The sequence below is a fragment of the Pan paniscus genome, chromosome 16 (genome assembly GCF_029289425.2).
Source record: "Pan paniscus chromosome 16, NHGRI_mPanPan1-v2.0_pri, whole genome shotgun sequence".
Taxonomy (NCBI): Eukaryota; Metazoa; Chordata; class Mammalia; order Primates; family Hominidae; genus Pan; species Pan paniscus.
The window spans coordinates 75,253,135-75,268,314 of NC_073265.2; the positions used below are offsets into that span (position 1 = coordinate 75,253,135).

Below are 15,180 nucleotides of genomic sequence, written 5' to 3' on the forward strand. Positions count from 1 at the left end.
TTATTATATAGTTTTTTATAGTCTGTATCTTCCCCCCACTAGAATATAAGCTCCAAACTCATTAAGCAGGCTGAGGGCAGGAGTTGGCTCCATCAGTGGCGCCTGAGCACCTCACAGGGAGGGAGGGGGAGGGATGGCTGGAGCTGAGTGGTGCTGCCTCCTTTAGACAGGATATGCCAGTTCCAGGCCGCCACTGCCTTCCCACACCCCACCCCACCCCAGCTTGCTTCTGTCATTTGTTACCTGCCGGCACCATAGTCATTTGAGTTTGTGATCTCTGATAAGACTCAATTGTTGTGAATGTACTAGTTTATACAGAATGATCATGATAGAGATATAGCATCTCCCATATAAGAGAATATAACCTAAAAGGGGGAATTTTATTTTATTTTATTTTAGAGACAGAGTCTCACTGTGTCACCCAGGCTGGAGTGCAATGGCACAGTCTTGGCTCACTGCAACCTCCACCTCCCAGGTTCAAGCAATTCTCTTGCCTCAGCCTCCCAAGTAGCTGAGATTACAGGTGCCCGTCACCATGCCCAGCTAATTTTTATATTTTTAGTTGAGACAGGGTTTCACCATGTTGGCTGGGCTGGTCTCGAACTCCTGACCTGAGGTGATCCACCCACCTCAGCCTCCCAAAGTGCTGGGATTACAGGTGTGAGTCACCGCACCCTGCCTGGAATTTCATTTTAAATAGGAAGTAACCTATTTCTTCTAATGATTTATCTCAGATTAATTGCTTCAATCTATAATCTCTCAAACTATTTTTGCTACATGGCTACAACGAAAGTATTAACTAAAATTAGTATTTTACCCAATAATTTAGCACCTTGTAAATGCTAGTTACTGGAAATGAAATGCAAAAGTCAAAAGATGCTGCCCTTAAGGCACCAGCAATCTACTGGGGAAGACGGACAGTTACTATAAATGAGAAAGGTGCCAGTCACTGCCTTGGGTGAGGAGAGGAGAGAAGCTATAGATGGCTTTACCAAGGAGGCAACCCTTAAATCGTCTTAAAGGGGAAGAATGCCATGCTTCTGAAGGTGAGAAAAGCATTCCAGGCAGGATAGACAGCATCTACGGCATTGGAGTACGTGGCAGGCTTAGAGGATGGCAATTGGGGGCGACCGTGGCTGGGACACAGGGTGCTTAGGGCAGTGCAAAAAGCAGAGTGGGAAAGGAAGCTGAACTGCTTGCTCCCTTCCTACTCGGCTTCTCAGGGCTTGACAGAGGTGAATTTGGTCAATGGACTTACTTTCTTTCTCTTTAGCAGCCCAAAGGGAGCCTTCAGGCACATGACACATCATCACTGCCCACGGTCATTATGAGAAACAAGCGTAAGTAGCTCAGCCCACCTCTCAATTCCCTTTCTGACTTTCTGGTTCTGAATGTAAAACTGCTGTTGTAATATTCAGTTATTATTCATAGTCAAGATATGAATACCTATTTTGTGGTAAGTGAGAGAAGGCTGCTGTTTTATCCTGCAGATTCCTTGACCCATACCTTAACATTATACCATCAAACCCTCTTGGAAGGTTTCTAAAACAGTCTGTGTATTAGCTTAAAGGCAGCACCTTTGCCCTGTGTGTTTAAGCAAGTGACCCCTGCGCATCTCAATTTCCTCTTTAATAATAGTCGAGAATTAAAAGACTTGTTTTTAGTGCCTTACAATCATACAAATCAAATGAGATCTGGCTTGTTAAACTTTTTTTTAATTATTTTTTTGAGACGGAGTCTCTCTCTGTCGCCCAGGCTGGAGTACAATAGCACAATCTCGGCTCACTGCAACCTCCGCCTCCCTGGTTCAAGCGATTCTCCTGCCTCAGCCTCCCCAGTAGCTGGGATTACGGGCATGCACCACCATGCCTGGCCTAAACTTCTTTCTAAACTGAGAAGTTATAGAAAATAGTTCTTTTTAAAATTATTTCTAAGGACCTCAAATGTTATTCAGAATTGAGTAAATCACACTCTTCCATTCACAACAAACCATTTTCAAAAGTGCATAGAAGACTCCACTTTGATTTTACTGATACTTTTCCCTTTTCACTCCCCATTCCCTGTCTCATTCCCACTGTAGTATATTTAATGTATGTCCTTCTAATCTGCCATATTTTTAGACATATGTATACTTTGAAAAAAATGTATTATTTTGTATGAATTTAAATTAGATAATATGACTTATGCTTATATGTTCTGCTTATTTTTTTCACTCAATATCGTTTTGAGATATGCATGTTATTGTACGCTATTGTTTCAGACTATGGCATGGTATTCTTTCATAAGCATATTTCACATTTAAAGTTCCCCTAGAGACAGAATATTTACTTTGCTTCCAGCTACTACCATAAATAATGCAATGATTAATATCTTCTTAGCTGGCTCCATGGGAGCTTCTGTGAGACTTCCCAGGCAGTGTTCTTGAAAATGTAGGTTTTTAGAAGTAAAGATTCTTGGGCCCCACCCTGATCTGTGAATCACAAACCGTGGGATGGGACCAGCATTCTGTGTTTTTTTGTGGTGTGTGGGAGTGTGTTTAATAGAGACAGGGTCTTGCTTTGTCACCCAGGCTGGAGTGCAGTGGTGTGATCATAGCTCACTGTAACCTCAAACTCCTGGGCTCAAGAAATCCCCTCACCTCAGATTCCTGAGTTGCTGGCACTCCAGGTGTGCGCCGCTATGCCTGGCTGATTTTTTAATTTTTTTTTGTAGAGACGGGGTCTCACTACGTTGCCCAGGCTCGTCTCAAACTCCTGGCCTCAAGCAGTCCTCATGCCTTGGCCTCCCAAAGTGCTGAGATAACAGGCATGAGCCACCGCACCCAGCCTGGTCTGTGTTTTAATAGATCCTCCAGGTGATTCTGATGCCCACTCAAGCTTGAAAACCGCTCCTTTATGCCCAATTTCTCTGAGTACTTCCAGATAGCTCCTGAATGGCTGTACTAGTCTACACTCCCAGAAGAGAGTGATTCCCTTTAGATATATTTAATCTGGTTTTTATCCATCTTCACACGTAGATGACTGGAAGAGGAGCTTCTCCAGGTTGATACCCACTTTTAGTCTGTGATCTTACCCATTCCACATACTTTTTATGTCTAGCTTCCTAAAATGCTTTTTTTCTTGTGACATTATCTGTTGTTTCAGAAGTCTGTTTTCTTTCTTATTTTCATGTCTTTCTTAAAAACAAATGCCTATTATGTGCAAGGTTCATGAGTATTACCTTTGATCCCCACAAGTATTTTTTTTTTTTTTTCCTTGAGACAGTCTTACTCTGTCACGCAGGCTGGAGTGCAGTGGCACAATCTCTGCTCACTGCAACATCCGCCTTCTGGGTTCAAGCAGTTCTCCTGCCTCAGCCTCCCAAGTAGCTGGGATTACAGGTGTGAGCCACCACACCCAGCTAATTTTTGTATTTTTACTAGAGATAGGGTTTCACCATGTTGGCTAGGCTGGTGTCGAATTTTTGACCTCAAGGGATCTGTCTGTCTTGGCCTCCCAAAGTGCTGGGATTATAGGCGTGAGCCACTGTAGCTGGCCCTCCCACAAATATTCTTATTCCTGTTGTACTCCACTGAGGCAACATAGTGGTGTAGAGTACAGATTGTGAATTCTAATTGTATGGATTCAAGTCTGACACTACTGCTTAAGAGCTGTGTAACTGGACATTACCAAACCTCTCTGTGCCTCATTTTCTTCCTCTGTAAAAGGGGATGATAATAGTATCATAGGGTGGTAGTCAGGTTTAAATCAGATCATACCTATAAAGTACTTAGCAGAAAACATTCCTTAAGTGTTAGCTTTCACTGCTATAATCATCACAAATAAGGAAACAGCAATATTGAGTCACTTACTTGGGTAGAATATGGGTTGGTTACAAATAAGGAAAGCTGTTATTTTCTTCCCCCTACGCTGGCTTTTAGATACAAGTTATTATGAGCTCTGCCTAACATCATTCTGCTTTTCCAGCCCTTTCACTAATTCCTTCTACCTGCTTCCTCTTCTACTCTGTGTCTCCCTTTTACATTAATACTACATAATTACTTCTGCCTTCATTCCATGGTTCTTCTCATCAGAATTGTCCTCTCATTTTTCTTCTGACCCATCCACATCCTTGCAATTCTTCAAGAACTAGTGTTTTCTTCCTCCATCAGATTTTATCCGCTCACTGACCTCCCTTCAGAAACATTCAGGTTATGCTCCAGGCCCTTTAACTCTTAAGCTCATTCTCTTTTCTACCCACTTGCTCTTTTTCTCTTGGGTGGGGGTGGGGGTGGGTGCAGAGGGGTAGGGCCACATCCCATAATCCTTGTGTACTTTCTGCAGCTAGAATCTGGTCAGGTTTTAGAATGTCGGGTTTCTGCTATTTTATTGTGTCATCATCTTGTAAATAGAATTTGAATTGGAAATTAATGATTATATTAATGCTCATTGAGTCAAAGACATCCTGAAATACTGTGAAGTCATAACTACCACCCCAGTCTTATTTCCTTCACCTCTTGACACTCCTGGGGATGGACAGATAATGCAACCTGTGAATGGGACAGCAAGTCCATTACCAAGGAAAAATGTTCCCAAGTGCCAGCGCGACCACTTTAGCAAATTAGATCTCCAGTTTCCTCTTTAGTCATGTTAATGAGAAATATGCACTATGAGAACAAATTAGAATTGACCCTTGAATAACTCAGATGATAGGTGTGCCAGCCCCACCCCCATGCAGTCAAAAATCCACATAAAACTTTCTGACTCCCCCAGAACTTACCTACTAATAGCCTACTGTTGACCAGAAGCCTTACCAATAACATAAACAGTCAATTAATGCATTTTGTTTGTTATATGTATTATATACTGTATTCTTACAATAAATTAAGCCAAAGGAAAAAATGTTATTTTAAAAATCATAAGGAAGAGAAAATATATTTACTGTTTGTTAAGTGGAAGTAGATCATCATAAAGGTCTTCATCCTTGTCGTTTTCACATTGAGTAGACCAAGAAGGAAGAGGAAGAAAAGAAGGGTTGGTCTTGCTGTCTCAGGGGTGGCAGAGGCAGAAGAAATTCTACATATAAGGGGATCTATGTAGTTCAAACCCATGTTGTTCAAGGGTCATCTGTAGTTACGGGTGTTAAACAAGTGTTAAATTTTCCTCATCTGTAAATTAAAGGAAATCATCAAAATCTGTGCTCGCTAGCAGTGAGCAGAAGAATCACTTGAGCCTGTAAGATATGTAGACTCTTGGGTTCCACCCCTAGAAGACAAGGGGGGGCTGAAATTCCATATCTAACAGGCACTCCAGATGTCTTCATGGTGAACGGTCCTAAAGAACGCTGCTCCCAGTTATCTCTAAGGTTCCTTTTACCCTTAAAACTCTTTCAATCTTGGGGCCAGGTGCAGTGGCTCACGCCTGTAATCCCAGCACTTTGGGAGGTCGAGGCTGGCAGATCATGAGGTCAGGAGTTTGAGACCAGTCTGGCCAATGTAGTGAAACCCCGTCTCTATTAAAAATACAAAAATTAGCCGGGCATGGTGGCGGGTGCCTGTAATCCCAGCTACTCGGGAGGCTGAGGCAGGAGAATGGCATGAACCCAGGAGGCGGAGCTTGCAGTGAGCCAAGATCGCGCCACTGCACTCCAGCCTGGGCGACAGAACAAGACTGCATCTCAAAAACAAAGAAATTCTTTCAATCTTATTTGCAGCTTAAATATTAAAATACGTAATACTCCCACAGGATTCTTTATCCCCGTTGCCTATCCCACCCCAGAGGTAACCAGTCTTCTTAGTTTTTTTTGTTTATTTTCCTGGAGTTCGCTTGTTAAAGTAAATACAACTTGGATTATTTTTCTTTCTTTTAAGCATGAAAGATAGCCTGTTGTATACTTTGTTCTGCACTTTGATTTTCCTCCCCTTAATAGATCTTGGAGATAGATCTATCTGTGTCAGTACTTGGAAAGTGCCCTCATTTTTTGTAAGTGGCATTGTATTCTGCTGTGTGGTGTACTATAACTTATTCACCAGTCTTCTTGTGATACTCATGTCATTTTCAGTCTTTTGCTTTTACCAATGGTGTTGCATTGAATAACTTTGGACATAACATCATTTCACGAATATGCAGGTATATCTTGTAAAATAAACATAGCCTAAAAGTGAAATTGCTGGATCGAAGAATATAGGCATTTACAATTTCAGTAGTTATCACCAAACTATCCTCCATGGAGTTTTTATACAAACTTACAGTTCCAGGGCAAATCCACTGTAAAGCGCCTTACTTCTGTTTGTTATTTGTCAGATGGGTCAGTACTAGGTGGAACTGGATGGGTGATGCTTCAGTTAGTGTCCTCCTTTTGCAGCCTCACAGCCCAAGGAGCGTCCTCGGTCCGCAGTCCTCCTGGTGGATGAAACCACTACCACCCCAATATTTGCCAATAGACGATCCCAGCAGAGTGTCTCACTCTCCAAAAGTGTCTCCATACAGAACATTACTGGGTAAGTGGAGATATTTAAAGATAGCACAGTTGGCATCTAGGTGACCAGAGCATAATAATCACATCATATGACAAAAAGCTTTTTTTTTTTTTTTTAAGAAATAAATCTATAAGGTCATGGGTTGGTGCAGACAAGGACGATGGGGATTATGTTTCTGATGCATGTCATGATGGTCATTCTGTCGCAAGGATCTCCTTTAAATACCCTTAGCAGGCTGGTTGCTGTAGGCTTTTTGTATATCATCAGCCCTACTTTTGAAGAATCTGAGTTCTAAAAAGATGATTTTTTAGATCAAAATAAGTAGGAATAGGAAAAAGGGTGATTTAATTCAGAATTTTGGGTTGCAACCACTTACAGATGTCATGCTTTTCTGTTGTTCAGATAAATCTGGTTGTTTTGTTTCTTCTTACCTCTGTTTTACATCTTTGCCTTTTAACACTTAAGTCAGTTTCATGGAGGTGAGTGCTGAGCCAATTATTACTATTAGGTTCTCACTCACTCGTTTGCACTGAGTTTCTTTTCTGGTCTCCTGGCCAGGCCTTGGCTGTCAAGTGGTTAGCAGGGGGCTGATAATGATGTTGCTGACTATTTTGGGTAAGATGCCTGCCTTCCCGTCGGGTGAATAAGCCATTTCAAATGTAGGACTCAGAGTATCTCTTTAACCTATCTTGGAGCAAAATTCCTAACTAAAGGATGCAAAAGTCTCCTTTTGTTTGTAATTCCTAACCTCTGTGCTGGCTAATGTTTTCTCCTCCTCTAAAAAGTTTCAGGTATTTTTGTTTTGTTTTGTTTTGTTTTGTCTTTGTATTCTCATTATTTCCAAAAGTGTACTTTTCAAAAGTTGTAACATTACTAAAGTTTGTATGCATTGTAACTTTCAAAAGTTGATCTTTAAAGTGTTCTTGCTATTGTGTCTACTCACACATCAATTGGGTGCCTGCTGTGCTAGCTGGTGAGTTGGGATTGAGAAAGTCCAAAGAGAACATAGTTGATCGTAAGTGCTAGATCTGTAGTTAGAGAACAGAAAATACAGTGTACTGGTTAGGCAATAAGTTTTAGACAGAAAGTTTCTTATATAATGTGTACATGGTTTGATGGAAGAAAGTTCCCCTTGCTTCTTATCACTTTCTTTAAAAAGGCTCAAAAAGTCCTCACAATTTGAGTCTCCAGTGATACTAAATGCTCCCGACTTTGTTACCAGGCCATGTGCATGTTGCTGTGGCCCCGACATAAGCAATTTGTCTTCAGTCACTGTAGTACTTCCAGCCAGTTGTCATTCTGGAGTCTTCAGGTACTCATTTAAGAATGCAAGCCATAGGTTATCAGAATGTATTTGACAGTATGTATTTTTCTTTTGTCCCCAGAGTTGGCAATGATGAGAACATGTCAAACACCTGGAAATTCCTGTCTCATTCAACAGACTCACTAAATAAAATCAGCAAGGTCAATGAATCAACAGAATCACTTACTGATGAGGGTAAGAGGAAGTTATGGCCCGTATTTTATGCCTCTGTAGGGACTGTGTGTGTGTCATTACCTAGAATATAAGTCTTAATGGAGTGACAGTACCTGCCTCTTCTGTTTCCCGTGAAGATTCTCTAAATTGTCAGTAAAGTGTCCAGTGCTTTGTAATGACTGCGTAATCAGACTCATCCAGCAGCTGTCAAGTGAAGGATGTCATTTATTTCAATGTGGGCATACTCTTTAGTACAAATCTTTTCCTTCCCTTAGACTTTTGTACATGCACAGTTCTAGCTCACAGAGCAATTGTAAGCCTGCTCTCTTAAATATGAAAAGGTACCAGGTCCCTTCCAATTCTTAACTTCGTGTAGATAGAAGTCATGTCGTAATCATGTTTGATTTATGTTATGTTTATTACTCTTAACCTAAGTCTCGAATGTAGAGTCTGTCACTCCTGAACAGGATATTGATTTTTTTCTGGTACTAGAATATGATCTCTGTGAATATCCCCTGTATTCATGTGTCTTATGAAATCAACTATCATCTTGAGGAAAGTCCAACATAGGCTCATTCTACAGGTCACAAACCTGATTCTGATATTGATTTTTTGATATATTGAGGAGTAGGTACAGACATGAATGAAGGACAACTACTGGGAGACTTTGAGATTGAGTCCAAACAGCTGGAAGCAGAGTCTTGGAGTCGGATAATAGACAGCAAGTTTCTAAAACAGCAAAAGAAAGATGTGGTCAAACGGCAAGAAGTAATATATGGTGAGAGTCTTCATTTTGCTCTGATTATATTTGATTTCCATTTTCCAGCATTTTTAAGCAGTAATTTGTTGGACTATGAAAAATCAGTTTTTTAGTATGTGGCTTCTTGAAAAGATTTCCTTTAAAAACTTTAAGGTACAGAGACATGGTCCTGTTTGTATCCTATCTCCTTTTTGCCCCACTCTTCTGTTTTCAGTTCTACTGAACATTGTACTTATATATGAGTACTTATTTATACAGCAGTCCTAGAAAGAGATATCTCAGTTTTGTTCCTTACCTACACAAAAAACTAGACTAAACACAAGTCATTTCTGAGAACTGGGTATACAGTCAGTTACGACAGGTGCTGAAGCCAGTGAAGACCTCTTTGGAAATCATAATTTAAGACTGATGGAATCCGGTGTACCTATTATCAGAAAATAGGACACGTAAAAAATAGAGGAATAAGATGAAAACACTTGACCAGGCTCAGCGGCTCATACCTGTAATCCCAGCACTGTGGGAGGCTGAGGTGGGTGGATCACTCGAGCCCAGAGTTCAAGACCAGCCTGGGAACATAGTGAAACCCCATTTCTATAAAAAATACAAAAATCAGCCAGGCGTGATGGCGTGTACCTGCAGCCCCAGCTGCTCGAGAGGCTAAAGCAGAAAGATCGCTTGAGCCCAGGAGGTTGAGGCTGCAATGAGCCATGACTTCAGCCTGCACTTCAGCCTGGGTGACAGAGCCAGACCCTGTCTTAAAAAAAAACAAAAAAACGAGAACACTTTTAGGGGAAAGATAGCTATTGACCCAATTTTAAGGTTCAAATTGGGCTCTAAACTAGCTTTGGGACTGCAGCAGATGATCTTTGAGGGAGAATGCTTATAGAAGAGTGTTCCTGACACTTGATCTTTTTCCTCCTTTTAGAGTTGATGCAGACAGAGTTTCATCATGTCCGCACTCTCAAGATCATGAGTGGTGTGTACAGCCAGGGGATGATGGCGGATCTGCTTTTTGAGCAGCAGATGGTAGAAAAGCTGTTCCCCTGTTTGGATGAGCTGATCAGTATCCATAGCCAATTCTTCCAGAGGATTCTGGAGCGGAAGAAGGAGTCTCTGGTGGATAAAAGTGAAAAGAACTTTCTCATCAAGAGGATAGGGGATGTGCTTGTAAATCAGGTGAGAATGGGAAGGATCTCAGGTTCTTACATACACTGGGAAAAAGGGAAGTCATGGGGTTCCACAGCCATGCATTCACATCTTCTTTCTACCATTTATTATCTGTGTAAGCTCAGGGAACTTATTTAATTTCTCTGGAGCCTTGATTTCCTTTTCTGTAAAATGCAGACAGTAGGGTTTCTCTCCTAATGTTGTTTTGGAAAGTTAAAGGGAGGGTATATATAAAGTACCTAATGCATATGATAGATGCTCAGTAAAACTTAGTTTTTCTTCCTCAGAGTCTGTGCCATCATCAGAAACAGTATAAGAAATCAATTAATATGGCCAGGCACAGTGGCTCATGCCTGTAATCCCAGCACTTTGGGAGATGAGGAGGGCGGATCACTTGAGGTCAGGAGTTCAAGACCAGCCTGGCCAACATGATAAAACCCTGTCTCTACTAAAAATACAAAAATTAGCCAGGCGTGGTGGCATATGGGAGACTGAGATATAAGAATCGCTTGAACCTGGGAGGCAGAAGTTGCAGTGAGCCGAGATCATGCCACTGTACTCCAGCCTGGGAGACAGAGTGATACTCTGTCTCAAAAAAAAAAATCGAAAATTATTTAAATATTTGGGGCTGGGCACAGTGGCTCACACCTGTAATCCCAACAGTTCGGGAGGCTGAGGCGGATGGATTGCTTGAAGCCAGGTGTTCAAGACCAGCCTGGCAACGTAGCAAGAGCTGTCTCTACAAAAAAAAGTGAAAAAATGAGCCAGGTGTGGTAGTGCACACTTGTGGTCCCAACCACTCAGGAGCCTGAGGTGGGAGGATCACTTGAGCTTAGGAGTTCAAAGTTGCAGCGAGCCATGGTGATGCTCGTGCCACTGTACTCCAGCCTGGGCGAGAGAGTGAGACCCCAGCTCAACATTTAAAAACAAACCGTGTGTGTGTGTGTGTGTGTTGGAAATCTTCAACTTTCCCCTCTGCCTCAAATCAGAAGGATCTCATGTGTCTAAAAACCAGCTGAAGCACAGAAAGTTGAATAAGTGACTATCTGTAAAATGCTTAATAAAATATGTATTGTTGATACTTTCATCAAGGTGTGGTATGGTTTTAGTCATACTCCAAAAAATTCAGCTAAAAGTTACTTTGGTACTTGTAGATGTGATTGTCATAGACAGATTTTAATGTTTCTTTTTAAAATATTCTTCTTGAAAAACACATTGCCAGTATTACCTTTACTGGCAGAGGGGTATATAACATGTACATCTGACTATATATTTCCCCAAAGATGCAGATTCCCCAAAGATGCAAATTCCCCAAAGATTTTGGGCAAATACCTGCTGCTGTGTAGAAGCAGAGGCTTAATTGTTGGAACATTTGTCTGAGAATTGTAAATTTTGTCTTTCCTTTGTATTCTTGAGGCCATACCCCTCACTTCATTAATTTATTAGCACATTCACTCATTCATTTTTCAGGTATTTACTGAGCATCTATTAAATGCCAGGTAGAACTACAAAGGGGGATATATGGCTTAGGCCTCTGCGTCAGGGAACTCCTAGGAGTAAAAGTAAGCATGTTATGAAATAAATGCAAATGCAGTGCGGTAAATGAACACAGATAGCTGCAACAGATAGAGCTCAAAATTAAGACCTACAAGTGATGACTTTTCCTCCTGAAACATCCCCTTGGGCATTTTCATTTCTCTCTCTCTGCCCCTCCTCTCTGGTTTCATCTAACTTTTACTTTCTCTAACTTAGTACTTCATCAAACTTTGACTTGTATTACCATTTGTACCTCCTTGTACTTGTGTACAACCCCTAGTAAGATCTTTGGTGCTAGAATTCACAGTTTAACTCATAGTATCCGTTTGCTCATTCTGTGTGCCAGTGGTAGGATCAACCTTTGGGGCATTTGCTTTGTCATATGAGCAGATAACTTACTGTCCCTCTGTCTCAGCTCCTCCATTGGTAAATGGTGAAGTGAAAATCTACCCTGATCCTTCTTTCCAGTTTTTTGGTAAGGATCAATTTGTGTTGCCTCTGGAGGTTTGTAGTACATGGAAATCAATAATTAGCATGTATTTTATGAACTGCATACAGAAATTCATTGATTTAGTGCAAAGTGAACATACCTTTAGAGGAATCATTGAGATTGCACACATTTGGGAATGATTTAAGGGCCTCATAGAATTATTAGGACTGCTGGCCTGAAGTAAGTAGTACAAACAGATACCTAGGTATGATGGCTGTTTGTGATGTCTGTCTAACTTATCAAGGTCAGATATTTAAGATTGTCTCATGAAAAACTCCTAGTGAATCTCATTGTTTTATTACTCTGTTTATGACAAATAGAAGTTAGAATACATTTTGCATTTTCCGTGTGCACAGTACATAAAGTTTCTTTAATTTTTTGTTGTTTTTCAAATCTGTATAACAGCTTTATTGAGATTTAATCCATATGCCATATAGTCTACCCATTTAAAGTTGAACCTCTTGAGTAACTGCCAGACTGCTTTCCAAAGCTGCTGCACCATTTCATTCTTTTGGGAGAATTTATGAGGAAGCGCTCTTGACTTTTACAACTAGACTGGAAACATTTTACAAAATGGTATTATGAGTTTGGCGCCCCATGGCATAACTTCTGTTCTCTTTTCTCTGCAGTTTTCAGGTGAGAATGCAGAACGTTTAAAGAAGACATATGGCAAGTTTTGTGGGCAACATAACCAGTCTGTAAACTACTTCAAAGACCTTTATGCCAAGGATAAGCGTTTTCAAGCCTTTGTAAAGGTATTGATAAGAAACATGAAAATCCCCGTCATTGTTGAGAGCCATGTGTCCCTGTCGGCTTTCACTAGAGCCTTTTTCATGTGATTCCTCACAGTCTGTTTACTCCCTTGCAGAAGAAGATGAGCAGTTCAGTTGTTAGAAGGCTTGGAATTCCAGAGTGCATATTGCTTGTAACTCAGCGGATTACCAAGTACCCAGTTTTATTCCAAAGAATATTGCAGTGTACCAAAGGTAAGTCTCCTTTCTAACTCAGTCTTGTATGGTCATGGACTGTTTCCTCTGTGGCCAGTAGTACTGGAAGCCCCATGGAAGTGCTATTTCATGCTTTAGTATGTCTAAAAGAGACCTTGTGTTTTATCTTGAATTTTGTTGAATGAAAATTTGGACTGTTATGTTACCAGACTTAGGAAAGATGATAGCAAGAAGGAAAGGGACCACCACATTGATTCCATCCAGAGTTCAATGACCTGAACAGTATTCTGTTATCACTAGGCTGGGAGATAATTTCCACTAGTTATTCCCAGAAGTGCTAGAATTGCTGCTGTTTTTCACTTAATCAGTAATTACTGGTTTCTCTCTCGGCTAATTCTGTTCCTAGGTAGTTATTTTAAAGATTACAAGGCAGTACATTAAAAATTAAGTAAAACAAATAAAAAAAAAACTTGGTTGCTCTTCCTGCTATTACTGTCCCTCCTAGAAGTCTTTAGTTCCTTTTATTTCAGAGCACAACATATGATTGCATATTATTTATATCATTGAAAACTTCTGACTTTTTTTAGAATCAAACTTATGACAGCAAGAAGGATAGGCACATGATCTCTGACGTGTTGGCTTCCCTCTGATAGCATAGTCACAAAGGGAAAAGATGATACGGAGTGAGAAGTCAGGGTTCCCTTGCTTCTGCCCTTGTCCAAAAAGAGCCATAAAAAACAGAATTATTCTTTCCTTCCAAGACAATGAAGTGGAGCAGGAAGATCTAGCACAGTCCTTGAGCCTGGTGAAGGATGTGATTGGAGCTGTAGACAGCAAAGTGGCAAGTTATGAAAAGAAAGTGCGTCTCAATGAGATTTATACAAAGACAGATAGCAAGTCAATCATGAGGATGAAGAGTGGTCAGATGTTTGCCAAGGAAGATTTGAAACGGAAGAAGCTTGTACGTGATGGGAGTGTGTTTCTGAAGAATGCAGCAGGAAGGTTGAAAGGTAAGGCTTGGCTCTTTTGTCTTAAGTATGTGCCCAGGTAAAACAGGCAAAAATCCAAGTGCTTTTGTTGGAAATTCACTACCAGATTTTTTTCCTGGAGAGCCCATCTCTAAACACCACCCAGGAGCAACAAGCATTTAGTTCTTCATAATCTTATATCAAAAATGGTTTGTGATGGCCTGCAAAATCATACAAAATAGAGGAAGAAGACAAAGAAATGATGCAGTCAGGGAAAATGGAAAATAAGATTTTAAAAAAACAAAGCAAAGCATAAGATTGGTGCACATATGCAAGCTGTCAAGGAAGGTGTATTCCCCTATAAGAGATGGACAGCCAGGTTGGAATTGGGATCTATGGCAAAACTCACAAGGAGGGAGACACAGTCCGTGAGTTTCACAGAATCTGTGAGTTCAAAACACATCACTTGTTCACAAGAGATGTTAGAGGAGTTTGCAGCTCCAGACACCTAATAGAAAGTTAAGTTTAACCCACATCAATTAGATTTTTTTATTATTATAGTTTATGATATTCGTATATCTTTAAAGCAAAATAAATCATAAAGGATGCCCATTTTCCATTTGGTTTTAATTTTTACATTTCTAATAGTCAGCCGTATCAAGTTAAAGAAGCTGTGAGGCTTGTTTTTTAATTTATGTGTACATTTGATTTTTTTTGTTTGTTTTCATCAAACCTATACTCCATGGGCCTATATGTTACACCAATAGCCTTGAATTATACCCACCCCTTCGCCCTGGCCTCAGTGAGCTGAGGACATTGAAGCAGGGTAGGCCAGTGCTGTCAGCCTCACTGGCATAGAAAGAAGGTGGAGGAAATGGGTGCTGCTTTCATTTCTGAGGTATAAGTGATGATGTAGATAACTGCTATAGGAAATGCCCATGCATAGAACAAATGGTAAAGAAGTTCCAGGCAGTCAGCTGGTTTCAACAATGAATAAAGCAGGACACCCTGCTTAGAAGTTGAAATCAAAATGAAGAGCCTTGGAAAGAGATACCTGCTCTACAGTGCGGTGAGTGCTGGAATGGAGGAGAAAGCAAGAGGAATAGCAATAGAGTCAAGTCTTAAAGGATGACAGCACATAAGGAGAAAGTGTTCCCCACACTAAGGAAGAGAAAGTGGAAGCACAGAGTTGAAAGGGTGTGGCACATCCAGGGAAGAGTGGACACCCGGGACTCTCACACAGAGAGCAGAGTGAATGACAGGGGAGTGACGGGAAACCAGCCCAAAGAAACGGGAGGGGCCAGGTTGTAATGAGGTGCATTCTCCAGACTGAGGAGTTAACAGTTGATACTATTGATGAGGGAAGGGGGCAAAGAAT

At 40.8% G+C, this 15,180-nt stretch overlaps 1 protein-coding gene across 14 annotated transcripts in view; it reads left to right on the forward strand.

Annotated features, from left to right (window-relative positions):
- Positions 1-15,180, forward strand: part of AKAP13 (A-kinase anchoring protein 13) — a 361,925-nt gene that overhangs the window by 322,409 nt on the left and 24,336 nt on the right. For 9 of the 14 annotated variants that reach the window (XM_055098908.2, XM_055098910.2, XM_055098907.2 and 6 more), the window contains 8 exons: positions 1,274-1,340; positions 6,343-6,478; positions 7,843-7,955; positions 8,560-8,712; positions 9,620-9,870; positions 12,517-12,642; positions 12,756-12,873; positions 13,596-13,844. In XM_055098908.2, coding sequence (XP_054954883.2) covers positions 1,274-1,340; positions 6,343-6,478; positions 7,843-7,955; positions 8,560-8,712; positions 9,620-9,870; positions 12,517-12,642; positions 12,756-12,873; positions 13,596-13,844 — 1,213 coding nt within the window. The remainder of the gene's footprint in view (positions 1-1,273; positions 1,341-6,342; positions 6,479-7,842; positions 7,956-8,559; positions 8,713-9,619; positions 9,871-12,516; positions 12,643-12,755; positions 12,874-13,595; positions 13,845-15,180) is intronic. The other 5 variants (XM_034939362.3, XM_034939357.3, XM_055098906.2 and 2 more) reach the window with 3 other exon arrangements.